Source organism: Pagrus major, chromosome 12 (genome assembly GCF_040436345.1).
Source record: "Pagrus major chromosome 12, Pma_NU_1.0".
Lineage (NCBI taxonomy): Eukaryota > Metazoa > Chordata > Actinopteri > Spariformes > Sparidae > Pagrus > Pagrus major.
Window position 1 is genome coordinate 12956824 of NC_133226.1, and position 27300 is coordinate 12984123.

General features: G+C 41.3%; 1 protein-coding gene across 1 annotated transcript in view; it reads right to left on the bottom strand.

Moving 5' to 3' along the window:
* Positions 1 to 249: 249 nt before the first annotated feature.
* Positions 250 to 27300, bottom strand: part of LOC141006142 (transmembrane protein 132D-like) — a 39267-nt gene continuing 12216 nt past the window's right edge. The window contains exons 5-11 of the mRNA XM_073478272.1: positions 22703 to 22874; positions 17134 to 17277; positions 12740 to 12948; positions 7380 to 7560; positions 7115 to 7228; positions 6818 to 7009; positions 250 to 1722 (exon numbers count right to left, since the gene is read on the bottom strand). Coding sequence (XP_073334373.1) covers positions 250 to 1722; positions 6818 to 7009; positions 7115 to 7228; positions 7380 to 7560; positions 12740 to 12948; positions 17134 to 17277; positions 22703 to 22874 — 2485 coding nt within the window. The remainder of the gene's footprint in view (positions 1723 to 6817; positions 7010 to 7114; positions 7229 to 7379; positions 7561 to 12739; positions 12949 to 17133; positions 17278 to 22702; positions 22875 to 27300) is intronic.

Consider the following 27300-nt stretch of genomic DNA (forward strand, 5'->3'; position numbering starts at 1 on the left):
ATATCTCTTATGTTGCTCTTCATGGGTACTCCATCATATAATGTATTTACAGGATTCTTTAATATAAAACGTCCTTTATCTACCCTCAATAAATAACCTCAATAAAATCTCCTAAAGTGTTTTATCTTTTATCAAAAAAAGCAAAAAAACAGCTTCTTTTCTTTAGACATTCTGTGAACAAGCTGCGAACAAGCAACACTTTTTTGTTCTCCCTCTCTCTCCCACTCATACAGACACACCCCGACAAACTCACTGGGGCTCTCCCATAGGTTTGACCACAGGCCACGGCATGTCAGGTAAAGGTGCCTGGGGCTCGGTGGGGGCCTGGTGTTGCAGTGTCTGCTGCTGGTTGGCCCAGTTTAAGTCCACACCATTCTTCTTCAGTGCAGCCAAGTGCTTGATATCCAGCGTGGTGAAGGTGGTGAACTGGACCTGGTTCCGCTTACTGGTGGGGGAATGGAGCGGCTCCGTGCGATGAGGCCTGGCCAGCAAAGTGGCTGAACGGTTCGCCATGGGGTCGATGGCTTTTGTCTGAAACTGCTGCTGGGAGCTGGTCCTGCTGCGGCCCAGGGTGGCAGTTCTTTCGGGGACGGCGGGGGCGCTCACAGTGGGCAGGGTGCTCTCCATGCTGCGGTGGGCGATGGAGTCCATGGAATGACGGGACTCCAGAGGGCGGTGAGCCTCACGTTTTAGCGTTGACACTTGGGCAGGGGCGCCTGGGGCCGGAACGTTGTGATTGCTGCCCCCTAACCACACCCAGTCGTGCTTGTGATCCTTCGGGTCCCTGCTGGGGGGTGGACCTGCCTGTATGGGGGTCTTATGATTCCGGAAACAGAGGTTATATGAAGCACAGTTGAGCAAAAAGGCCAAGATAGCAACACAGGAGACCCCCACCAAGGCATACATGCCGATTTCCAAGTCTGTCATGGCTCTGAATGTCCTAATGAGGTCGCTCTCGATTACTTTTGGAGTTTTAGTTTTTGGAGGCTCCTTCTTGGGTGTTATATCTGCTACAGGAAGGTCTTTGTTCGGGGGTGAATTGGGGTTGTCAAGCATGTTCCCGTAGCTTCTCTTCTGCCCCTCTCCTTTATTAACTAACCCCACTGTTGGATCTACAGGTCTGGCGGTGATCACTGGTGTATTTAAGCTCGGCTTGCTGATAGCTGTAGTGGCGGTCGAGGGAATGACAGCATATGTGGTACCTCTTGTAGCTCTGATTGTAGTCCCGATCCACACAACACGTGGCTGCACATATCTAGTTGTTACTGTGGTCGTGGTGCTAGTTTCTTTCAGGGTAGACTCTTGCTGATCAGGTACTGTGCTTCTGAACAACCATTTATCCACATCTGTGACTGCACGCTGTGTTGTTTTAACCTCACCTACCAATTCTGACGCACCACCATCAGAATCTGTATATTCATCAGTGCCACCTCTGCTGCTGCTCTGGATGTTGATCCTGAGGAGCCCCGTGCCTACCGCCAACTTGCTCTTCCTCTTGGATTTCTGGCATTCCTCACAGATCCTCAGCTCCACTCTCACTAGCGCCCCCCGGCCAATACCTTCACCTTGTGCTACTACGAATGTGGACTGTGGGGTGCGGCGTACGGTGGCTACACCCTCATCTGGGGTGGAGACTGTCAGGGAGTAGACACTGCGGTCAAACAGCTCCAGCGGAGAGACAGCGCCATCGCTGAACTGAACCCAGCAGCTGACCACTGCTTCCTGAGAAAGAATGAAAGATATACTGAGATGAGAAAGCCATACAGAGTTCATACACCGATACATGTGAAGTAAATAACTTTTAATCTTGTTGCAGTGCAATGATCTGCTGGGAAATGTTGGGTTCCTGGCATTCATGTGGATGCTACTTGACACGCATCACCCAACCAAACATTGTCACAGGAACTGCTCAGGAATGGCCTGCAGAACCCCCATTGCAGGACAATGCACCCTGCCACACTGCAAAGACTGTACAGGAATGGTCCAAGGAACGTGACAAAGAGCTCAAGACGTCAACCCTGCCTCCAAATTCCCCAAATTCTAATCTGACGGAGCATCCATGACGTCGTGGAACAATTCCAATCGCTAGTGTCCCAACCGTGGCTCGGCTCTGACCCATTGAGGCATGGACACAGGACTTTTGGGTGGTGCTTGTCAAGTTGCATCCACATGAATGCCAGGATCCGAGTTTTCTTAACAGAACGATGCATTGTAACAAGATGACTAATGTTGTACATGTGAACTGTGAACACGTGGTTCAGTGCATGTAGAATATCACGCCTGAACACATGCAGCAAATCAATATACCTCCCCTCCCCCTGCCATCAGTAAGAGCTACATTCTCATGATTGGTCATAGCCCCTGCTAAACTCCTGATGATTACACGCAGTAGGGTGCTATTGTACAATGGATTATAGGCCTATGAACTCATAGACTGAAGTATAATTTAACCTAAGTGGATAAAGAGAGTATAATCAAAGTCTTTTTAATGAGAAAAAAAAAATACAGCATCAAGGGTCATGTCAAGTACAGAATTAGCCAATCCAATCACATTAATACACAATGACCTATTTCCTGTTGCTAATGTGAGCCACTGGGTCGCCACAGATCTAACCTATATTTTGGGTTTGAATACATTTTGAATCGCCCTAAGCACGACATTAACAGCTTGCCATCGCAGACACACACAATTGGCTGGTCATCCGCACTGGCACGGTTCTAATAGTTTGTTATTGACAGGGCCGGCGCAGCCATAGCGACAGAGTACTGTAGGTAAAGTGAGCTGTCGTTCCAACGGCTATGAACCCCCTAATTGCTGCTCCATGCCTGCATTGAGGAGCAAGCTGAAAATGGGCAGGTTGCCATGGCTAAATGTGCGAGTGAGCTTTTAAAAAAATCATCTGTGCATCCTGTCTGCCTCTTCTGCTCTCTCACACAGCATGGTAACCGCAGATGATGGTCGGGGCTGTGAACACAATGAGTTTACGTTCAGAGAGGCAAAGAGAAACACAAATACTATTACACCCTTCAGGTCATTGTAGCGTAAATCTGGTCTCTGGAATCCTCTCTGTAGAAGCCTATTATGTTTTTGTTGGGAAATGAACATTTAAGGTATGTTAATGACACACTATTGTATCATGTTGTATTGTGATTTGAAGGTTTATGATAAAACTGTTTTGACTGCGGTGCATACACTGCCTCTGCACCCTGTGAAGTAACAACTGTTCAAATGTTTAATGTAATAACTAACAATGCTAATTAAAGCCGAAAATCTCAAACATATGTTTAGATTTACAAAGAATATCTATGGGGTACCAGACAAAATAATAGATAAGGCAAGGCTGCTTTATTTGTATAGCACTTTTCATACACTGTGGAAATTCAAAGTGCTTTACAGAGTAATAAAAACACAGTAAAGGTGCAAGATTTACAACTAAAAAGTAGAGACAAGAGACAAAAAAAGATAAAAGACGTGAAAAGTAAACTAGTGCAGTTCAAATCAAGTGTAACAAAAAGATAAAAGAATACAACAAATACTCCCACGTCTAGATGCACATCGTGAGTGAAGCCATACGGTTTTATGAATTTTCTTATCCCCTAACTTTCCTGATTCTCCTTTTGATCTGATATTTACGTCAGATCTCATCGCCTGAGGCTGTGGAGAATCATGGATTCCCCTCTTGGCTGAAGATCTTAGAGGGTAAAGCCCCGTCTCCCCCACACATACTGTTCACATATGAAGAAGTAAGCATTACCCGCACAAGACGGCAGTTTACTCATGTCAGCTCTGTTGGGATTCTGGTCAAAAAACGTAAACGTCAAGGTCATTTAGAAGCTAAGCAGGATAGAGAAGATTTTCAGCCATTATAGAGTAGACTATTTACTGGTGGTGTAAAATAGGAAGGTTTTTAGCTTTGACTTTTAAGTGGTCAGAGTCTGGGCTAGTCTAAAATCATCTGGGAGGTCTGAGTTGCATGATAACAAAACACTGCTTCATGTTTTTGAGTCGACCAGTAGGCCAGCATCAGATGTCCTAAGGGTCCTATAAGGTTCATATGACATGTCAGATGTGTTTAGGCTCAGAGCCACAGAGTGATTTAAAAACAAGCTGATCACTCTGTGGCTCTGGGCCCGATATACATTGTTAGAGCTATTTTCTGTGTTGATTACAAATGTTAAATTAAATTTGGCAAACAGAATTAAATTAATGAGGTGATGCAAATCTATTCTTTTGTCCTGTGAATTGATGTCTAATTAGTATTCTGAGTGTTTCTTTTGGATTTTTTGCGATTAAGCAGATGATGATGATCAGCTGTGATTGAAGGAATGGGTGGGAAAACGTTGCTTAAATAGAAAACAACCGTAGACGGGGCGTCAGAAGAGTTTTACCTCACATTAAACTTAAAATTTTAACAAACCAGCCAATTGAAGAAAACAAAATCAGCGTTGTGATTTGGATTGTTCAACATGTTAGCCAAGAAACGGAGCCCTTAAAGGATAAATTTACTCAAATGAAAGTCAAAAGTCAGTCATTGTCTAGTCATCCCATGCTGATGGAAAATCAGGTGAAGTTTCATAGGATCTATTAAGGTACATATGGTCATTACCATGATATAGAGTTCATAGTTTTCAGTGAGTTCATAGAGATCAGTGCCTACTTCAAATCCTGAACTTAAGATGCCGAAATTTCCCTCCATTTCCTCCTTTATTCAGAGTCGGCACATTTATCTTTAAACTATTTCCTACTTTCAAGATGCCACTTCCCTCCCCTCGTCCAGATGTAATTCCTTGTCATCCCACAAAGTTTCCAATGCCACTCAACCAAAATCTAAAGATTCAATTCACTTCAACCACTTTTATGAACAACGTAGGAAGGGTCCTTTCTATTCAGAACCTTTTGATTTCTTGCATGATCACTTTCTATTACTTGTATCTACTGAATTGTAAAATTTCCAATAAGATGTTTTAACTGAAAAAAGTGCCTTTCTATCTATTCTGTCCCTACAGGTGCCTTGCCAAACACTTTCTGTGGTTGTAGTACAGGAACTGCTGTCTAAATACAGTCAAATGCAAGCACGTTCTCCCCTTAGTGGTCACAATGGTCTTAACAATGCACTCTCCAGACACATGACCCAGTAGATTTAGCATCTAAGCAAATTAAATCAAAATTAAATCAATCAAATCAATGAATCAGTTGAACAGGGTTAACTACACCTGCAATGTAGGCAATAACTTCAGCTTCAGACCGACTATGAATAAGTGCTAAATCCTAAATCTAAACTCTCAGATCAATATCTAAGTCTTAAATACAAGGTTTGATTTGCATGTTAGAAAATCAGTAGGAGTAGGAGCACAAATCATTTTTTCTAATCTGCTAACAGCGCAAGAAGCATGTTGATCTTAAAGTGCAGAGCTGCGAGGATGATGGTGTTATTTATGCTGTATCTTTATTATACATACATCTGTGAGTGTTTCCCAGCTGCTGTTTGTAATAAAAAGAGCGAACTTGTCAGTGGAAGTCGTTGATGAAAGCCGGGGGCTTGCTTCTTAAGTGCCCACATTTTTAAAAACTGACAAGAAAAATGGGATGCTTTCAGACTTCCCTCACATACGGTATGCAGAGGCATAGCTGCAATGGTACAGATCACAACAGGAGGGAGAGAGAGCCAATACATAATTACACAGAATAAATATAGACAAAAAGAAAACATGGCGGGCCCTCACCTTTGATATTTAATTACAGCTTATGTTTGTGAAAAGCCATGAAAAAACACTGACAGGTCTTTTCATGGCTCAGAGTTTCAAAAAATGTGAGTTACAAAGCGAGAAGGTTCGTGATTTAAAAACACAGGGATAGTTTAGTGTATTTTCCACTCAGGGAAAATTAGGACTCTTAAATCTTAGAATACATTTTGTTTTATGTTCTTTCCATGCTTGGTTGAGAAACTGTCATATCCCGCCTGGCTCCCTAGCTTATGTTTTTCACTGTGTCATTTATTTGGTATTTATTTACAATTAAGTCTGTGTGTTCTCTTCTCTCAGTGCCAGTTCGTCTTTGTAGTGTCAAGCGTCCCGACAATAAAGTGTTAAAGTTTCTGTTTATTTTCTTGTTTTATCTCTGCTTGTTTACCTGACCTCGTCACATTCTTCTCAGTGCCAGATTTGTCTGCCTTTTTCTTTTACTTTTTTTCTCTGTAAAAGACTGTTTTAATGGTGGACTGAAATTGACAAAATCAAAAGTAAATAAAGAAATATTTAAATGGTTCTTGATGTACATTCAAAAGTCAGCATTTATTAATTATAAAATGTGACTTAAATCGATATCTGTATTATTTCCCCCTATGAATTTCAGCAAACTCTAATTCCTGTATTCCTTTTTACTTTTCTTTACGAATTTCTGTTTCATTATGCAAATGAGGGGGCTGTCCATCCATTTATGTCACACTTTATAAAATAATTAATGCCTACACTTATTTTCAATATTATATTTTTGTAGCATTTAATGGAGACGTGTGGTTCTTCCAAACTATAAAACTATTTTCACTGTTTCAAAATCTGAATAAAAGAAACACACTTTTATAATCTCACACCGAATTTAAAACTTTCATTACACAACTTATTCACAGCTTTTGTTTGTTTCTTGTCAAGAATGATCTTCACATTCTGTTAAATGGTCCTTCGCAGGTTATTTGTCGAGGCTAAAAATGAGTGACTGTAAAACTACCAGGCATTTGAAAAGAGACAAGTACCATCAAGAACAGCTGGGCAGTGCCCCACACTTTTATGCTTTGCGTGTCACAATTTTCCAGTCACTTACCTGTTTGAGCTGTGTGATTGTCTCCCTGGTGGTTGCCGTGGCAACGATGGCCCTGTTGCTCCCTGAGCTGAGCTGCAGGGACAGAGAGAGTCCAGAAACCAACTGCACCCCCAGCTCCGTCACACTCACTTTGTCATCCACCACCCTGATGCTCCTCTCAGCCAGCACCGACGACGTCACAGGGGACAGCACCTGCGACAAGTAAATCCTCATCACAACTGCAGATGGATACACAAGATTATGGCATGCGCTGCGACTGCTGAAGCCACACACACACACACATACATCATGGCTCACCTGTACAGTAGTACTGCCTACAGCACGTCCCTGCAGCACCACCCCATCCTGCACCCTGGCTACATCAGGATCTGCCACTCTGAGAGAGTAGCGTACAAGATTGGTCACATCCACCTGTCAATCAAAAGTGAAGAGACAAAAGTTAGTTTTAATGCTTACTGCGACGATGTAACTTTTATTAACTGTCTGACAAATCTAGTGAAGACCTGAAAGTAAGTGCTGGCATGTCAGCTTCAGTTAGGACTGTTACAGTAAATGTTTTTACCTGCCAGTCAGGACCCAGGAAGTACTCAACGGGCTCTGCCCCAGTTAGCGGGTCAGGAAGCGCCTCAGCATCAGCCTGGGCTATGAAGTGTGTCCGCACCCTGAGTGCAGAGTGCTGGTACTGCAGCATGCAACCTCTGCCCTTCCTCATCTCCTCCTCTTCCTCGCTGTCCCATGTCGACCTGACACACAAAAATAATCAGACATAATAAGCCAAGGGTTAGAGTTAGGGCCAAGTATTTTAAAAAACAGTTCAAAGAAATAGTTCAGGAAACAAGCTTTTCTTGCTTTCTTTAGCCCGACTCACACGGGACTAGTATTACCTGAGGCTCTTTAGTAATTTGTAATAATTGGGGAGGTTGTCTGTGATCTTAATCCCATGTTAATCTGGGAGTTAAAACTCTACTCCAAATCATCTACCTTATTTTGCCTAACACTGAGTAAATGTGATAATATTAGTCCTGTGTGAATCAGCATCCCAGAGATTTGGGGTCGTTCCTAACATCTGTTTTCTGTCGTCAGACAACTGTAGACATATTAAACTTAAGCACGGCTCATAAAATGATAAAAAGCAGTCAACAGCTGTGCTGTGAGATTGTCTATATTGACATTTAATGTGAGTGATGATGGGGAGGTTAGGAGCAACAAAAGGTTTTCATATTCAAGAACAGCCACAGAGCATCTGTTACTTGAGCAAAACTAGCTGCAAATGTGTATTTTTATGTGTAAGACACGAAGAAAGTGGGAAAAAGAACCCTTAACTATATCATTAACATTTCCGCGTAACTTCTGAAATATTGATGTTAAGCAGTCTTGGCATCATATACAGACTTTGCTTATCCCATGCGAATGTGGCGCACAAACATATGAAGGGTAATTTCTAAATCGCATGAGGTCTCCTGGTAACACCAGTCCAGTGCAAATACAGATTATATGACAAGATCGATATCATGTTCATGTCTGTGTGCTTAATTTGAATCTACAGTCAGGAGGCAGTCAGCTTATTTTAGCATAGAGAGAGAGGGCTTTGTCCAAAAGTACAAAACTCCCCTACCAGCATTTTTAAATGCTTGAATGTAAAGTTGTAGTTTTATATGGGTTTTATTATTTCATGGACAGGCCAGGCCGTGTCAAATTCTGGTCAAATATTACAAATATTATCTTTGTTTCCTGAGATTAAAAATGGCAGGGAGGCTGCTGATGATGTGCATCACCAACCCAAAACATCAGTAATTTGAAGACCTGGGAATGAGACTCAACAAACAAGAATCTTACTCCAGATTTGCATACTGCACCTTTAAAACAGCTAAAATTTTGCTTTGAGGAAACTATTTTCACTGGACATTTTCACAGGAAAGACTAAAATATGTCATCCAACATCAAACAAAATATATACACATGACATGACCCACTCATTACAATCATCTACCCTAAGGTGTATATATACACTGAACAAAAATATAAACGCAACACTTTTGTTTTTGCTCCCATTTTTCACAAGCTGAACTCAAAGATCTAAAACATGTTCTATAAACACAAAAGACCATTTCTCTCAAATATTGTTGACAAATCTGTCTAAATCTGTGTTAGTGAGCACTTCTCCTTTGACGAGATAATCCATCCCACCTCACAGGTGTGGCATATCAAGATGCTGATTAGACAGCATGATTATTGCACAGGTGTGCCTTAGGCTGGCCACAATAAAAGGCCACTCTAAAATATTCAGTTTTATCACACAGCACAATGCCACAGATGTCGCAAGTTTTGAGGGAGCGTGCTATTGAGAGCTGTTGCCCATGAACTGAATGTTCATTTCTCTACCAAAAGCCGTCTCCAAAGGCGTTTCAGACAATTTGGCAGTACATCCAACCGGCCTCACAACCGCAGACCACGTGTAACCACACCAGCCCAGGACCTCCACAACCAGCATGTTCACCTCCAAGATCGTCTGAGACCAGCCACCCGGACAGCTGCTCGGTTTGCATAACCAAAGAATTTCTGCCCAAACTGTCAGAAACCGTCTCAGGGAAGCTCATCTGCATGCTCGTCGTCCTCATCGGGGTCTCGACCTGACTGCAGTTCGCCATTGTAACCGACTTGAGTGGGCAAATGCTCACATTTGATGGTGTCTGGCACGTTGGAGAGGTGTTCTCTTCACGGATGAATCCCGGTTTTCACTGTTCAGGGCAGATGGCAGACAGCGTGTGTGGCGTCGTGTGGGTGAGCGGTTTGCTGATGTCAACGTTGATCGAGTGGCCCATGGTGGCGGTGGGGTTATGGTATGGGCAGGCGTATGTTATGGACAACGAACACAGGTGCATTTTATTGATGGCATTGTGAATGCACAGAGATATGTGACGAGATCCTGAGGCCCATTGTTGTGCCATTGATCCACGACCATCACCTCATGTTGCAGCATGATAATGCACGGCCCCATGTTGCAAGGATCTGTACACAATTCCTGGAAGCTGAAAACATCCCAGTTCTTGCATGGCCAGCATACTCACCGGACATGTCACCCATTGAGCATGTTTGGGATGCTCTAGATTGGCGTATACGACAGCGTGTTCCAGTTCCTGCCAATATCCAGCAACTTCGCACAGCCATTGAAGAGGAGTGGACCAACATTCCACAGGCCACAATCAACGACCTGATCAACTCTATGCGAAGGAGATGTGTTGCACTGCGTGAGGCAAATGGTGGTCACACCAGATACTGACTGGTTTTCTGCAAAACTGCACATTTCAGAGTGGCCTTTTATTGTGGCCAGCCTAAGGCACGCCTGTGCAATAATCATGCTGTCTAATCAGCATATTGATATGCCACACCTGTGAGGTGGGATGGATTATCTCGGCAAAGGAGAAGTGCTCACTAACACAGATTTAGACAGATTTGTGAACAATATTTGAGAGAAATGGAGCAAAAACAAAACTGTCGCGTTTATATTTTTGTTCAGTGTATATGTATATATATGTATATATATACATACATATGAAGTGTTGATCTATCTTTATTCAAATTGTAAACAAATGCACTACAAAATCATGCAGTTAATCTGAGATGTGACCTCCTAAATGTCCTTTCTATTGGCAGCAGAGAGACAATGAACTCAAGCACGATAATGGAGACCAGCAGGGTGGCTGTTGAAACTGTGGATGCATTAAGCATTTGCTGAGTGACCTTTCCTTCTAAATGTATTAAAGTTCATTTAACCAGGATCCTACAGCTGAATGGCTTGTTTGCCGGCTATGGAGGTTAAGCTGCGCACCACCCTAAAACCCCTCAGCAATGAGCACATAATTATCATAAGATCAGCTGGCCTGCCACACGCTGCACCACAGGTGTGCCGGAGGACTGGTGAATACGCTTTCTCACCACAGGCGGAAAGCTAATGTCAAGAGCTCAAAGTCCAAATAAACATCATTATTATATAGCCTGAGGTCAGAGCTTAACACACGTTGGAGATGCTGCTTGAATTTAACAACAGACGGAAAAACTAACTGTTCCTTCGAGGCTTTTGTCAAACTCATGGCTAATAATACCTCACCTGCATACTTGTATCAGTCTTCGATATTAAACCAGTTTTTTTGCTCAGCTACGTTTTTTTTCCCATTAACAAACTCGGATCTCTATATATATCTTAAAAATACATGAACAAATTGTTTTGATGTTCAGTCTCTTTGCCATGGTTACTCAACGTTTCTATTCGTCTTCTGCTGACCCTCGGGCCATCATGCCTTTGACGGGGTTGTCAGGCTGCTAATTGACATCCATAAATACAGGATTATAATTAGTGCAAATTAAACTTTGTTGATATTAACTGATTGAAAGTGTTTATTTCAATCTATCTTTAAGGGAAAATAAAATAATTTCCTGCTTTCCATTCTCTGTTCAAACTTAACGACACACACACACACAAATGAAAGCGATGAAGGGGTGAGGGTCTGTCCTGAATCCACACTATTACCTTTTAAGTAAGTAAGTCTAATATAAGTCTGTGCTGTTGCTACCAAGTCAAGAAGATTCCAGTTGCTTTGTATATGCACACATGGCAAAGACAATTCAGTGCAGTTGTTCAGCTGAGACTGACCACTACAATCAACACTGTCGACATTTCACATTTCTGACCTAGTATCCGTTTGTGTCGGGAGCCGGGTATTGAATGTTTGTGAAAATGAAAGCCCCCAAAGAGTTTTTACCCTGGAGAAAACTAACAGGCCATCAGTCAACCATCACCAATATTACTATCGAGTGAAAAATAATGACTCAACTGTGACTATTGAGTGAAATTCCACTAACCTTTATCTCCAGGGCAACTGTGATGCCTCTGGGGTGTCCTACCAACTAATGCACCAAACACAGATGTGATGCTTTATGACTGACTACATATACAGCATTCAGACCTCTCAATATGCAGTAATCCAGTTTAACACCACCACTAACAACAGGCTTAAAATTACCATATTGCTGAATCCACATTTCTCTGACACTGTGTCATCAAAAGCTGATTATTTTGAACTTTACAAAGACTCAGTAAGATTTCTTGCATGGCTACAATCACATTTGTTGAAACTGATGCTTTCTCCCTTTGGATATCTCTCCAGGGTCAGGGTGGTCGCTTACATATGAAAGAAAACCCACTGATTTGACAGGAAATAAACAAAACAAATATACATAAAGAGACATTTAAGAGTAGGACTCTAGCTATTTTGATAATCAGACGCAAAACATTTGCTGGTTCCAGCTTCTAGAAGGCCTCCTCCAGTCAGTGTCTCTTGCAACAATCAGAGGTTCATCTGTAGCTTGCGTGCTTGTCTCTGACAACAGATGAGACTCTTGGATCAATTCAAAATAAATCAGTGTTCAGGAAATGGAGAGTTGATTTCCTGCACCCATTTCTACAATAGAATTTTTCATCTTTAGACATAAAGTGGTCAAACTATAAAAAGACATTCTCCATAAAGAAAAGTAAATGGTCTGGGCTAGCCTTAATGTTCTTTGGCCAAGTTAACTTGAAAACCTGAAATCAATGATCCTTCATCACAGTCAGTTTGGCAACATTAAGGTTATATCAAAAATTTAGTCGACAAAATGTTGTCTGATAAAATCAATCGACATCAGCTGACCGCGTCTGATATTAGGCATCTGTCACTGATAGGCAAAACATAAAGTTAGCCGAATGTTGCTTCTGTTTCTGTTTCTTAATGACTTGTTTAGGACTCGAAACACAAGGTTTAGAACTCTGACTCGGGACTTGTTGGTCTCTGGTTGGGACTTGACTCGTGAAGTTCAAACAGAGTTGTCGGGACCTTTAGCAACAACAACAGCAATGCAACTGACACAGGACTGGTCCGGCCTTACCTCCTGTTGCCCGTAGTAATAGGGACCCTCCAGCCTTTGATCTGGCTGAGCTCGGGGTCGGCCACATCCATGACCAGCGGCAGGCGAGGCATCCACACACTCATCTCGAGCTGGGCACTCAGGAAACCGTAAGTGAAGTTGAGCATCACCCTGCTCCTCCCTCTCGTCTCCTTCCCGCTTACATACACAAAGTCACATCGCTCCGACACCTGGACATTACAGACAACAAGTAAAGGGAAAGAAGAAAGGTGAATTAGGGATGGTGTTCCTTTTATTCTCAGACAGTCTGTTGCTCTGTAAATATCCTGATTTAAAATGTTCAGAATCACTTTAGATCCCCGAAAGACGAGAGCTGGGACCGAACTGTCGTCAAGCGATTTGAATTCAGCTTTCTTCAGACACGCTCTAGCGGAGGCTTTTCCATGTAAAGCCCCGATGGAAAATAAATAAGAAAGTTTTAGCAACAACTGACAAAGAGAGGAGAGGGGGAACAGAAGCACCAACACAAATAAGTTAAAACCATGCAGACAGACACGTTTTTTTTTTTTCATTTCGCACTACTTCCAAAGTCTGGCCAGGGAATCGCACGATGTTTCTGTTGATGTCATGTAAATTCACTGCCATGTTCTCTATGAAACTGTTAGTGAATATGAATTAGCTCTGCCTTACGACTGTTCCTATAGCGCTGTACTGTAGGTGGGAGCGTTGAAGTCCCCACCAGTGGGAGCAATGAGGTGAGACACAGCGGCTGGTGTGTTTTATTTAAGATTGGAGGCCTATCTCCGCTGCCTCCTCACTTATCTTAACAAACCAGTGGCTCCACAGAGGTAATTGGAGGGCACTAGACTGGAGAATAGAGTGAAGCACTGGAGAGAAGGAGGTGAAAAGAGGGAGGCGGAAAAAGTGAGGAAAAGGCAGAGGGAGGAATGACTTCCAAGGTAAGTCAACTTGAACTCCTGTGGAAACGCTGAGGGAGACCAGTCTCATCATGCCGACTGATCCGGACCACAACCTCTGACGTCTTGAGCAGCACCCCAGTGCAGCTAAAGAAAGGTCAATGGACACTCGAAAAATAACTCTATGCACTTAACTAATTGTTGTAATGAGATGTTGATAAAAACCATCACAATTAAAACTTTGTTAAAATATTTTAGTACTTCACTCTTTGGTGGTCAGCATCCTGTGTACATGAATTGTTGTGGGCCTACCCACAATTAAGAATTTATCTTGAGATGTGCACTATGTGTGAAATTTAGAAGAGAAAGATCTTTTTTATGCCTAAAAAAAACTAAATAAACAAACTCTCTTCTTTTTCGTGACTGACTAAACTGAATAAACAAACTGACCTTAAAGGACAACACAATTTCATGCTGTTTCACTTTGTTTATATGTGGCGGACCTTGCCACCTTTCTAGCTTCAAACATTGTTCTGGGACCTTATTTTTTGTAAATATTCAAATTGCGTTTGAATTTCTTCTCCAAAACTACACAGTGCTCCTTTGAATTACCAGTAACAATGGTTTTAGATGTTTTATCAGGTACACTTCACACCACAGCTGCTCATTTTGCAAACCATCCTGCTGTGAGTTAGGAAGTGTTTTATCTTCTGTTTCACCCATCCATTGTTTTCTGATTCATTTCTGTTCAATATGAAAGTGTCCAAAATATAAACAGTAAAGAGCTGATTGGTCAAATGAAAAAACACTTTTGGATGCCACGAGGGTCATTTTTTTTCCCTCCAGTGCAATGCATGATGGGTATATAATGCTTGGTTGGTGACCACCTGGGATACTTTACTACTCAACTATATAGGGTATAATAATTCCAACTACACATTTAGACAGCACTACAAAATGGCTAACTCACTTTATAGTCCACTATATATTGGGTAGTGCCCTGGAGGTTGCCGCTTGGTCTTTGAGTATTTGTAATGTAAAAGTGACAAACCCGACTTTTACTGTCCGCCTCCTCTATTAATCATCTCTCAGCTCATTGTTTTGGTAGCTATCTTTAGCTTAGCCAGTCACTAACTGGTCAGCAAGCTAGTCACCAGTTAGCAGGTGAACATAGCGGAGCATTTAGAGGCTAGAGCCAGATTGGGGTTGGCGAAATCCAAATCAGGGCTAAAAGGAGAGTGAATATCAAACTTACATTCACCAGGTAGCTAGAAACACAGCTCAAAACGAATGCTAATGTTGCGCTGCGTTGGCTGAATATGTGGGTGTTTCCTCCTTACTCATAACGACTTTATAACGTGATATTAAGTCAATATGTCAGCTTGTTAATTGCCAATGAAAAATCAATAAACGCCCATTTTAGCGCGACCAAACTATGGTTCTGTAACTTGGTCTTTCCACACACGCACAGCCGATCTGATGTTAATCGGAGAGATGTGTACTGCATGTGAATCAGTCCCTAATAGAGAGATTCACCTTTGCGGCAGTTATAATGTAAAAAGGTGCAGTGTTAAGTCTCAAGCATTAAAATCATATGGTCGGCGACATCGCTCTAAGAGGGGTCAGTGACCACAGGAAGTGAGGAGACCATTCAGAGACACAATAATAACTGGATTAAGTTCCTGTATGGATACAGAAAATCATTACAAACACAGTCTCCCTCTCTTCAGCTCTTTTCTCACTCTCTTCAGCTCACACACTTAAACACTCCGCCGCACACTCACACAAAGCCAGTGGCTGTCGCGTCGTCTAATGGAAAAAAACATAATTCCTTTTCTTCTTCTCTGCTTCACACTTCTTAGTCTCCATCTCGCTTTCCTCTCTCTCCTACTGTCCCACTAACATGGATCCATTACACAAAAGGTCAAATAACTGTGCTTACGGACTGAGTGGTGGGATCATGGGCTCAGTCTCTAATGCCATATGGAAGAGGCTGCTTTTATCCACCATGCTTTGACCCTCACACACATACGCACACACACACACACACACAGCGCCTGGAGCTGGACCTGTTGAGTGACAGTGGATGTCTTGGTGTGGAGCGAATCTTGTTTTAAAGTGTCTCTAAATTCAGCTTAATTACTGTAAAACATTCAGCAAACCTGCTTTTTTATGCAAATCTGGTCTGGATGGTAAAAATTCAATTCTGGAATCTAAATGAGAGACAGAAAGGCTGCAATTGTTTGTTTTTTTATTGAGATTTTAAAAAAAAGGTTTTTTTTTCATGTCTAAAACTCATTCAACTGATTATAAATCATTCATGCATCCTGTGAAGCATTCTTAGTTCAGTGAATGCTGAATGATCTCGCCTCCCAGTTTCTCATTATTTAAAATAAACTTCTTGTGTCGCAGAATTGCACTAAAGAGAAACTGTATTGAAAAGTCTTGTAGCGTAATGTAAAATATGCAGGATGCATTTGAGAGGTACACAGCTGGAATAAAAGGAAAGGACTGTTTGGCTTTCTCTTTGTGTGATCATTTTGCCACATTCCCAAAGATTAAAAAAAAGGTTTACATTTATGGTTTACACCCTATCCCAACAAATAGGGGCAGCACATCACCAGAATAACTGCTAACTGTTGCTAACTGTATTCTTTTTATACATCCATGAGTATAACTACTGACAGCTTGTTAGCTCAGTTAGCCGTGCAGCTAGCCAGACTGGAGTGTTGGTGTTCACAGTGCTAGCACAGGAGCATTGGACTGTTGGGAGAAAGAGGTTTTCATGCCTGGGGCTAGCTGGTTAGCATGCTATCTTCAGTAGGTATCTCTTCAACACAGTACACAGAAGTCTTTGACATAACGTCGACACTATTATTTCTTCACATTATGTTGATGATTTGAGTTCATTTTTTAATGGTTTAAAATGCAAATTCTTACATGTTGCACCTTTAATATATATGTAATCTGGGGCCAAACACTTCTTCTGGATGCACCCATAATTTTTCTCATGCTAGAATAGCCAGATAAAAGCATTAAAGCACCTGTTTAAAGGCACCGAAGTACAGAACATTTGAAAACAAAACCTTCATTAATAAAACAGGGCATGTGTGCATTTCCACAATTCTGTGCAGTTGATCTATCCAAACATAAGGTACATAATAGCTCGGGTATCTCCGAGCCTGATCATAAATGCTATATCTCAGCCAAATGTTCCTATTTAATATTTCAAATCTTCTGGTCACAAGAGTTTGGAGGAAATTAGGGGAAAAACTGTTTTGCTTGTAAAACACAGAGGAAGAATTTAGCAGCTAACAAGAGAACAAAGAAATGAGCATCGCCTGCAGATACTCAAACTTCAAACAGAAAGAACAAGTTGCAGTATTAACACACTGCTTGATTACCAAGATGCTAATAGACATAAAATTGACATGAAGCAAATGCATTTACAAGCAACGTGAAAATGTCCTCAGTATGTATTTCAATCCAGTGGCTTACCTTGAGTACATCCTCCTCCGTAGACCTACAGCTGGTGTAGTTGGTCACATCAGTAACTGAGCCATCGGCCTCCACAGCCAGAGTTTTCACAGGGATGGACACCGTAACACCCGTCAGAACCGCAGTGTTCAAGATATCAGTGTTCTGTGCAGAAAGAAGAGCAGATAGAGAGCAGGTTAGTCGTCTGGGTTAATGTTACAGTTTTATTTACTGTAATACGCAAGAAAGCTGAGGGACACAGGAACAGGGTTTTTAAAGGTAAATATTACCTGTAACAGGAGAAACTTGTTGATGCTTTTATATTTTGAGAGTGTAGTTTAAAGGTTAAAGGAGAAGATTAGCCTAGCTTAGCTAAGTCATATGAAAGATAAGGAAATACATCACAACACCTCCATAGCTGCTCTAACTACACCACATATACTTGAAGAAATAACATGGAACTGAGTTTAACAAACATCCAGACCACTTTTTCTTCTTCACACCACAGCACACACAGCAGCGGATATTAAAGGCCAGTTCCAATCAATAATATAGAGCAGCGGTCAGCAACTAAGTTTGTCCCAGGGCACAATGCGGGGGTTTGTACTTTCAAATTAAAAAATAATAATAATAAATTTAATTTAATCAGCCTATAATTGTTACAAAATGAGTATTATTTGTACTAGCCTATATAAGTGTGAACAGACTCTTAAAAAAACATAAAAACTAAAAAAAATCCTCTTAGACCTCTGCCAAGGACACAGTCAGCACTCAATTCAAACTGAATGAATGAGTCCTTATTATTTTTGTTTGCTTCCTGGGGATCCCAGGAAGCAAACAAAAAAAACTCAGCATGAGACATTTGGCCTACAAAAATATACCCAAGTGATGCCTCTTGCGTCTAATAGACAAGTTTAGTGATTCTCAGACAACTCGGGGGTTACCTCCCATAGTCTGGCCAGTGTGCTGCTGTCAGCTCATGGTCAGCCATGGAGCCAAGCGGTTAAGTAAAGGGGTTCATGGAGTAGAGAGGAGAACAGGCGAAATATGAATTATAGACATTCTGGCTCACTGCCAGGGGTTGGCAAGCTAATCAATAATCACTCTCAGGACAGACAGGGCCTCTTCCACTGGTTAGATGCACACATTTTCTGAATTCATTAATATTCTGTGGGCAGGACGGGAAGCTGTTGGATGTGGCCTGCAGGCCCTGAGTGGACAATATGATGATACAGAGTCTTGGGTGTTATTTTGAATCCTCTGCTCCAGTGATGATGAAGAAGGTGTATTCAACCTTTAAAGGTTACGGAAGCCCTAAAGGGCCATGCATTCATACATTTTATTTCCTCCGTTTTCCCCTGATAACGAGTTAATTTCATTTGTTTTCTCGAGATCTCGAGTTATTATCTGGAAATAACAACTGCCGTTTTCCCGAGATAACGAGATAATTTTCTCGAGATCTCGAGATAACGAAACTTTGTTTTCCCGAGATAACGATATAATTAATTCGAGATCTTCTCATTAACTACATAGCTGGTCAGCTATGTAGTTAATGACGACATCAGGCTCACTTAGATTGCTCCGCCGATACAGCTGAAGCCTTGCTAACCGTCTTTTTAGATTATGCACATTAATGTGTATATTATCTGTAATAGCAAGGCATAATGCTATTTCAGCCTGTGTCAGGCCTTGATTGAAAAGATATGTGACGCGGTGATCGATATGCTCCTGCTCCTCTGACATTGCTACACTGAATGATGTTTCCTGCAATTATTTAATATACTACACTATCGTTTCGTTATCTCAAGATCTCGAGAAAATTATCCCGTTATCTCGGGAAAACGGCAGTTGTTATTTCGAGATAATAACTCGAGATCTCGAGAAAACAAATGAAATTAACTCGTTATCACGGGAAAACAGAGGAAATAAAATGTATGAATGCATGGCCCTTTAGGGCTTCCGTAAAGGGTGCTACATGTAAGAATTTTTAGTTTAAAACTTTTAAAAATGTAGGAAAATTTTCAAAAAGAATGTGAAGAAATAATGATTCTGAAACTTTAGCAAAAGCGTCTACATGTTGCAGAGTTGTCTACTGAAGCATGCTAACCAGCAAGCCCTAACCAATCCTGTATCTTAATACCAATTTGCTCCTCAAGAGGTGACAAAGGTCTGGTTCCATGTCCTTTCACTCAGCTCCAGTTCTGGTGCCCACTCTGGGGCTGACCCCACTGCCCTCCCGGGCCAGACAACTAGCTACACGGCTAACTGGTCTAACTATATAAGGGCAGCTACAGTTAGCAGCAGTTAGCAGTTACGCTGGTGTTATGCTGCCCCTTATTTGTTTGTTCCAGACCACTAGCTGCATGGCTAACTGGGCAAATTAGCTAACAGCAGCTACACTAAAGTAAGCGGCTACACTAGCGGCTACAGTGGTAATATGCTACCCCGTTTTTGTATGGTCCAGACCACTAGCTGCATGGCTAAATAGGCTAACTAGCGAAGGGTAGCTACAGTTAGCAGCAGTCAGTGGTTATGCTGGTGATATGCAGCTCCTTATTTGTTTGGTCTCGGCCACTAGCAGAATTTCATTCAGCATGTTCGGCACAACTTTAAAACATAAAGAAAATTAAAAAGTAAACACCATTATCAGGTTTAGCCTGAGTGAGGACGTAACATGTCAAGCCAAACATCTACCTGCCATCTGCTTTGTTATGAAGGTGAAAATATATTAAAAAAGAAGGCTTTGGACACACTGTTTATGAAAGACCTCTCTGAATATCCTACTGGGCTGATGCATTATACAATACAATCATCACTCTTTGCACAGGGGCAGGGATGACAGACAGAGGGTTAGTAAGACTAGCAGAGATTAAAACACTCGCAGGCTCACAAAGTTGATTCATTTAAATCACACTGATGCGACACCCACACACCAACTGCACAGATGTGCTAAAAAATAAAAAAATAACATTTTCATCTGTGACGATAATATACATGTCTGTCTTTCACAAAGTCACACCTGGATGGGAGAAAATCCTCCTGTATTATCCATACTGTAGATCACCGGTCCAAAACACCTTAACCTGATTACATTTCTAATCAGGCCACCCATTTTCCCACCTTGTACTGTACATACTTGCCAATGCTCAGCAGCAGCTTAGCACTCATACATCCTACAAGTTGCCATCAAATCTGATGTAGCTCTATTTTTAAACTTAAACTCCTCCTTCGACATGGATTTACAACTACTTTCCAGTTTACAAGATGTCTGCTAACATCTTTTTAATCTATTATAGGTAGTCGCAGTGTGTGGATAAGAAGCTCTGGGTGATCAGTGTTTATTTTTTTTTTCTTCCCGATGCTTGCGGACTAAAGCATCAGGCAGCACTCGGCAGATGTTCCCCGGCAGCTTCGCGTTCTGAACTCTGTCGGCTTGACAGCTGCTGACCGCAATTCCAAAAGGACATGTTCTAGTTCAGACTGCGACACTGACCCAAACATAAGCCACTGGATCAGGGGGAGCACAAAATCAGAAAGCAATATCAGTGCTCGGCGGTGCTGGCAGGGCCACGCTGAGAGAGCTCGGCGTCCAGTGTTTCCACAAGCTCCGCAGTAATCTGGCTTGCTGTGATCAAGTTCAGCTCAAGTCGTTAAATCTGCTGCTTTTCGGAAAACAGTGTTATATTTACACTTGGTGGTAAGCCTTATTGTCTGTCCATTCATTCCTTCATTCAGTCAAAGTGTTAAATCCTTTATAGGGTTATGTGTAAGGGAGTTGACCACGTCATCATCATGGGAAGAACATGCAAACACTAGAAGACAGGTCAGAAAATCAGGTCAGAGCGGTTCACATGCAGCTGTAACAGTAGTTTGTTCTGCTATTAGTACAAAGATACACCCATTTTACTTTAAAGAAACAGCTACATCCATCTTATGAAATAAGTCTATTCACACCACTGTTGCAGAAGAGCAAAAGGTTGTTGTTCTTAATCTATGCCAGGCATGAGTCAGAAAGGGGTGATGGATTTGGTCACTGGTGTGTGTGTGACCCGTCATCCTATTATCTTTTGTGCACATGCTCAAGGACCTCTTGTGGTTCGTGGTTGATGTGATTCACAATTTTTGAAAAACTTGTCAATGACTAAATAAGACTCAGTATTAGTGTGCACAGCTTTTCTAGGCTTTGCAGCTGGTTGTGAATGCGTTGTGAATCACATCATCACATTAAAGCTTCACAAGGGCAGTTCAAACCCAGTACATATGTTCTGAGACTGTGGCCATTATTAAAAGCGGCAATGTGAAGCACCAACTATGAGACATACAGTATCAGAGGGATAAAAGAAGGAAAGGAAGAAAGAAGGAGGTGTTAAAACTGTTAAAATGTTAAGCTATTTTGAGAGTGTTTGTTTGGTTGAGACTGTTTGGATGTGAAATGAGTTCACAAAAAAAGAAGAAAACAGGAAACTCAAGCTACACTTTGTGCACATACTGTAACATAATTTATTTATTGTTAGAGTACTTAGTACCCTGTAAAGTTGCAATATGTAAGATTTTTAGATGAGCTTTACTAGAATCATCAACAGAGTGTAAATAACAGCTCTGACGTTATGATGTTTATGTATTGCGTTGCAAAGGTAGTTAGCATACTAACAAGCTAGCCCCAACCCGTCCCGCTCTAAAGCTCCTGTGCTGAAAGTAGAACCATCAACACTCTCCCAGTTCTCTGAACTTGTGCCTGGACTGCTAGCTGCACAGCTAGGTGGGCTAACTAGCTAAGGCAGTAGTTAGCGGGTTACTTTAACGATATGCTGCCCCCTCTCTGTTTTGAATGTGAATTCGGCATGTGGTCAATTCTTACATATTGCACCTTTGATGTGAAAACTGACATAAATGTTGACATATGATTGAGTTTCTTTATTTGACATGTCACTTCTGAACACTGGCACTGAACGCATGACGCAGACATGATGACGTTCTGGCATTTTGGGGATATTTTCTCTAACTGGACCGATCACAGTTTGAACTTAAACCCCTGCACTGATCTGCTCTCTACTGAGAGCACTCTTCTAGTTTCCTCATGTGAATCCTGAGACTGAAATAAAACATATTTGCTCCACGATGTTTGTTTGATTCATGCTGTCTATTGTACCATAAAATTGCCTACTAAATCTGCTGTCAACGACAGACACGCATCGACCTTGTAATTTCTGGTGCTCGTATCGTAATGTAAAGGTTTTTGAGACGAGTACACGCAGCGGCAGGGAATCAGTCCAAGCACTAAAAATCATATTAACGCATCAGAGATAAAACTGTGATCACAGGAAACTTATTGAACTCTGCTGTGCGGCTGTGTAATAATTTGACACGGAGGAAAAACTAGATTAAAAAATTGATTAGCAACAAACAAACATCAAACATTCCTCAAACATCAGGATTAATAAGACTGCGATAGATAAAATAGATCTACTGTACACCCAGCAGGGTGTACAGTAGAGGCAGAGAGAGGCAGTAGAGGCAGAGTGAGGCAGAGATTGTACTTTAAAGTCTGCATTTTTATCAGCACAGAAGTTAATACAGATATTGCCCTCACCATGACCAGAGGTGCCAGCCCCACATAGTCCCTCTGTGTTGTGTAGATTCGCATTACGCCCACATCCTTGACATTCCCGGGCAACTCCAGACGCCAGGAGATGGTCTGACTCTCTACCTGCTCGGAGACATCTTTTGGCATATAGTCCAGTTGTAAAACTTCCAAAAGACCCCTGTTTGACACAGAAATTTTAAACATGGTTAGACAAGTTAAAGGTGTACTATGCAGGATTTGGCAGTACCTGTTTTAAACACACCATTAAAAAGGAGAAGTATAACAAGAAAGTTGGTTGTCGAATCTTATTCCCAGGTCTTCAATTACCAACACTGGCGAGCCACAAAGCCAGTCGATATTTGGCAACCTGAGAACGAGACTCAACGAACCAAATATCTTTCTCCAGAAAAGCTGATGCCCAGAAATGTCCTGAACATGGCAAACTAATGAGAAAATAAGAACATAAGGACAGAGGGTGGAGTCTCTGCAGATACAGACATCACCACACAGTGATGATTGAGAGGGATTATTATTGTATCAATCAATCAGTCAGCCATAAACCTTCATTTATACTTCAGAGATCATTGACAATGACAAGCTAGAATTTCACTCAGTAGAGTTCATTCTTCCGCCAAGGACAAACAGTCCCCCTTTGTACTCACTCATAGATAGCAGCTACCTAATTATTTTTTTCATCAAGACTCACACATTATTCCCTGAAAAATTAACAAAAATGTTGAAAAACACCCTATCTCGCAATGTTAAAAAGAAAATGACAAGAGATTGCTGGATCTGTCCCTTGACCCAGATCTGCAGCAAAAGTTAAAGGGGTCTATTCTGCATCCAAGTTTCATAGAAATCCATTTGGTAGTTTTTGTTTAATCCTGCTGACAAACCAACCAACAAATAAAACAAACAAACAAAATCCAGCATAGCATACCTTTAAAACAGAACTTCTACAGAAAAGCGGCCAATATGGCCACAAGTGGCTATTATCAGTCAATGGCAAATGCTTGGGTAAAGTAAACGAGATCAAAAAAGAGTTAACTCCAAATAATGCCAGTTACACTGCAAAATCTATCTAAAGTACGTTAACATTAGCTAACATTAGCCACTATAAGCTGCTGGTCATACCAATTACCAAGTTGAGTGAGGAATGATTTAACACTTTAAAATTCAGTGTTTTATTTGTTGATTAAGAACCCGTTATTTCTTCTTTCAAAAGTTACATAGTCTTGCTCTAAAATGCATTTTAAATCAAAACTACATTTTATTTTGGGTGGGAAACTTTGAATAAACGTGCTGAGCCTGACATGCTGTACATGCACTGTAAATAAAGGCCATGCTGTTCCAAGATTCTCCCTAACTGACTCCAGATTAAGACTTATATTGCCAAAATTAAGCTATTACAGGAAAATTAATGATGAAAACTAAACTAAATGGGAATTCACATTAAGGGTTTAATTGCGGAGAGTAATGAAACATGAACAAGCACTTAGTGTCGCCCACATACAGTTCAATTTCAATCACAATCACCACTAAATAAGTAAAACTGGGATCTTTACAGCAATAGTGGTGATTGTTAAGATATTGTGAGCGCATTATCTTAAGTTAAATGAGTTTAATGTTTTTAATCAGTCTGCAGTTAAAAAACCAAGACAAGCAGCATCAGTTGGAAATCCAACTGATGCCTTGTGTGGCTCTGTTGAATATTTGTTATTAAACCTCTGAAAACTGTCATATTTGACTGTTTTTTTTTTTTATAAAACACCGCCTGGCGTCAAGAGACAAAGACGCCTCAGCAGGGTAGGGAGCTGAGATGAAGTGTATACTCTCGTGTTCCTCTGAGAGACGCCGCCTCTGAAAGTAAAAAAGACAGAAATGACTCTGAAATTTGTGAAAAACAAACTGCAGCGTTTGAACCGAGGAGCGAACGCAATACACAAGAGGTCTCATTTCCATCGGCAGATGGAAGAATAAGGTGAGAGTGTGGAGGGAAGATTAAGTGAGCTGGCAGAGTCTTGAGCCAAGTATTCTGGTCAAAGGATTGTCAAAGAAATGGCATGTGATGTTATTTGATGCTGGAGAGAGTGTGTAGGCATACCTGCCAGGAGGAACAGATCAAAGGGAAAATAGAGCAGAATGTGAATAGGGCTGTGGCACTTTGAAGTGGAGTAAAACTTTGCATAGAGCAAAACAATGAACCTTTACAGAGCGTGCATTGCTTAAAACTTACATTTCAAATTGGCAATATAAAAAAAATATGCTTCAAGGACAAACATATGAACGTATAAACATATTTTCGGGCATGAATGAAGCATTAGAGGCTGTACGAGGTTACGTGTGGCGCTAATGAAAAGGATAACTTGAAAAAAACACACTTTTCTCCTTCTCTGCTCGCATGCATCTATACGCTTTTGACTGTGTGGCTGAAGATTAAAAGCACACAACACAGATATTATAAAATCAAATAACCATAATTAAGTATTTTACAGTTGATGCTCCAGGCAGTACACTCGCAACTCCAGCTGAGTGCAATTAGGACTCATTTGTTTGGCTTATGAAAACCATTCTAGTAAAAATCCTTTTTTTTTTTTCATCTCTGAGATTCTCCTGACCAACATGAAGCTGCTCACAGAGGGTCAGTGACACCATGTTGGAGCTCCCCGGGATCTTCTGCTGAGCCATTTTCACTGACAAACACACAAAAATAACCTGACAACAGAAAATGGAGCCTTATAGAGAATATTTTTTGTCAAAGCAGAACAAAGATGGAGACAGTATGAGGTGTTAGCAAACCTTCCCAGCAGTTATGGGTAATTGGCCTGAGTGTGGAACAAGGAAAACAAGTATTATATATTATATATATATTTGAAAATGTCAAAGCTATTGACTTGAATAGTAAATTCAAGTCAATGATAATCTGTGTCTTTGTACCTTTAAAACACGTGTGACTCGAGCATTTATACATGAGATCATGCAAATCATCGACTTAATTTCTTTAAAACGGTCCTTGTCTTCCAGTGTTTTCTTAAATTAAAAGTCCTCACACAGATTTTAAACAGCCTCAAAATACTGCAATAGCTGCGTGAGAGCTAGACAGTGAAACACAGAAGGGGTTAATGCCCCTGTTTCCTGGAAATCCATCTATTAGGGGGGACTTTAAACCCCTGGACGTATCATCACTTCAAAGCACAGTGGTGACAGTATGGGTGTGTGTGTGCCTGCATGTGCTGCATGTGTGTGTGAGCTCAGTACAAGGGACTCGACTTGGAATATCTCTCCTTCCTAATCTCCCCTTCTGAACGTGCAAGCGCTTAAGCCAGGATAACGTAGCCGTGATTATGGATGATTACGGATAAGTGGGTCGGACGGACGCCGGGTGGTGCGGGGTCTGTGTGGGAGGGAGGTTGCTGGGCAGAGGTGGCTGCTGGTGTGTGCCGCCGCCAGCAGCATCTGGCAAAACTGTTGTAATCAACTGCTGTGTATCAGTTAAATCAGGCAGTAAATGTGATATGAAATCAATGTTAATTTATTAGGTCAATACAAGCAGAAGCACTTCAACAGCCCTTGACGTATTTTCTGCGGCTGCTTAAATGGTATCATTTTGTGATCCTACAGAAAAGTGACGATAGCTAATGAAGTAAATAAAGTTTTTGAAGGAAATTAAGTTTCTAATTGAAGTTTTTCAGCTATAAAAAGACATTATCCGATGGAAATTGGGTGTTTAGATTGCAATCAAATATTTGAGATTACCAATGTGAATGTGGAGAGGAAAGAAGAAGATACAAGGCCCATTCCCCCTGACTTCTCCTCTATTATTTGTTGTCTTTCTTTTTTCTATGCTGTTTTACTCAGTCATGTATTTCTTTTTTGTATAGGGTATTATTAACGGGTGTATATGTGTGCGTATTTATGCGGTGATTTCATCAGCTTCCTTTGAGCGAGCCAAGTTGAGCTGTGTTGCATTAAGTCAAACTAAGTTGATTCTCCCTGAACTGAAAACAGGAAACTCCAATTATCTACCCTTTATTTTCGAGCACCTGCTGTGTCCCATTAACATCTTGATTATATCCAAATGAAAACTGAGCACAGCCAGGGACTAACAATGTTCTTGTTCCTGCGCTATCATTGTAATATTACTCGTCAGACACTGCACTGACTTTGGAAATGAGTGTGTGACATTAGGTGTCTGTAGAGGTGGTCGGTCAGTCCTCAGGGATGTATTGTTGTCAGAAAAACTGAAAACAATGCAATATTATCTGCAGGCAACAGAGTGGGTTAAAGGAGAAGTTCGCCCAAAAATGAAAATTCCATCATTATGTACTCACTTGGTTATGCTGGAAGAGGTGTAAGGAGCCATTTTGTGTATTTTTTTTTAGGTTTTAAAAGAAGTCCCCGTCTACTTCAGTTGTTTAGGGGAATGCTGCAAAGCTGTTTTGCTGTGAAGCTCCAGAAATGTTTTGTAGACTACAAAACTTCACCCAACTAACTACTATGCCAATGTTAAGTTGGGTTGAAGAAAAAACAATAACAAAAAAAACACAAATTAACTCCATACAGCTCATCCGGCATAACCAAGCCTCCAGAAACCCCAAGATCCC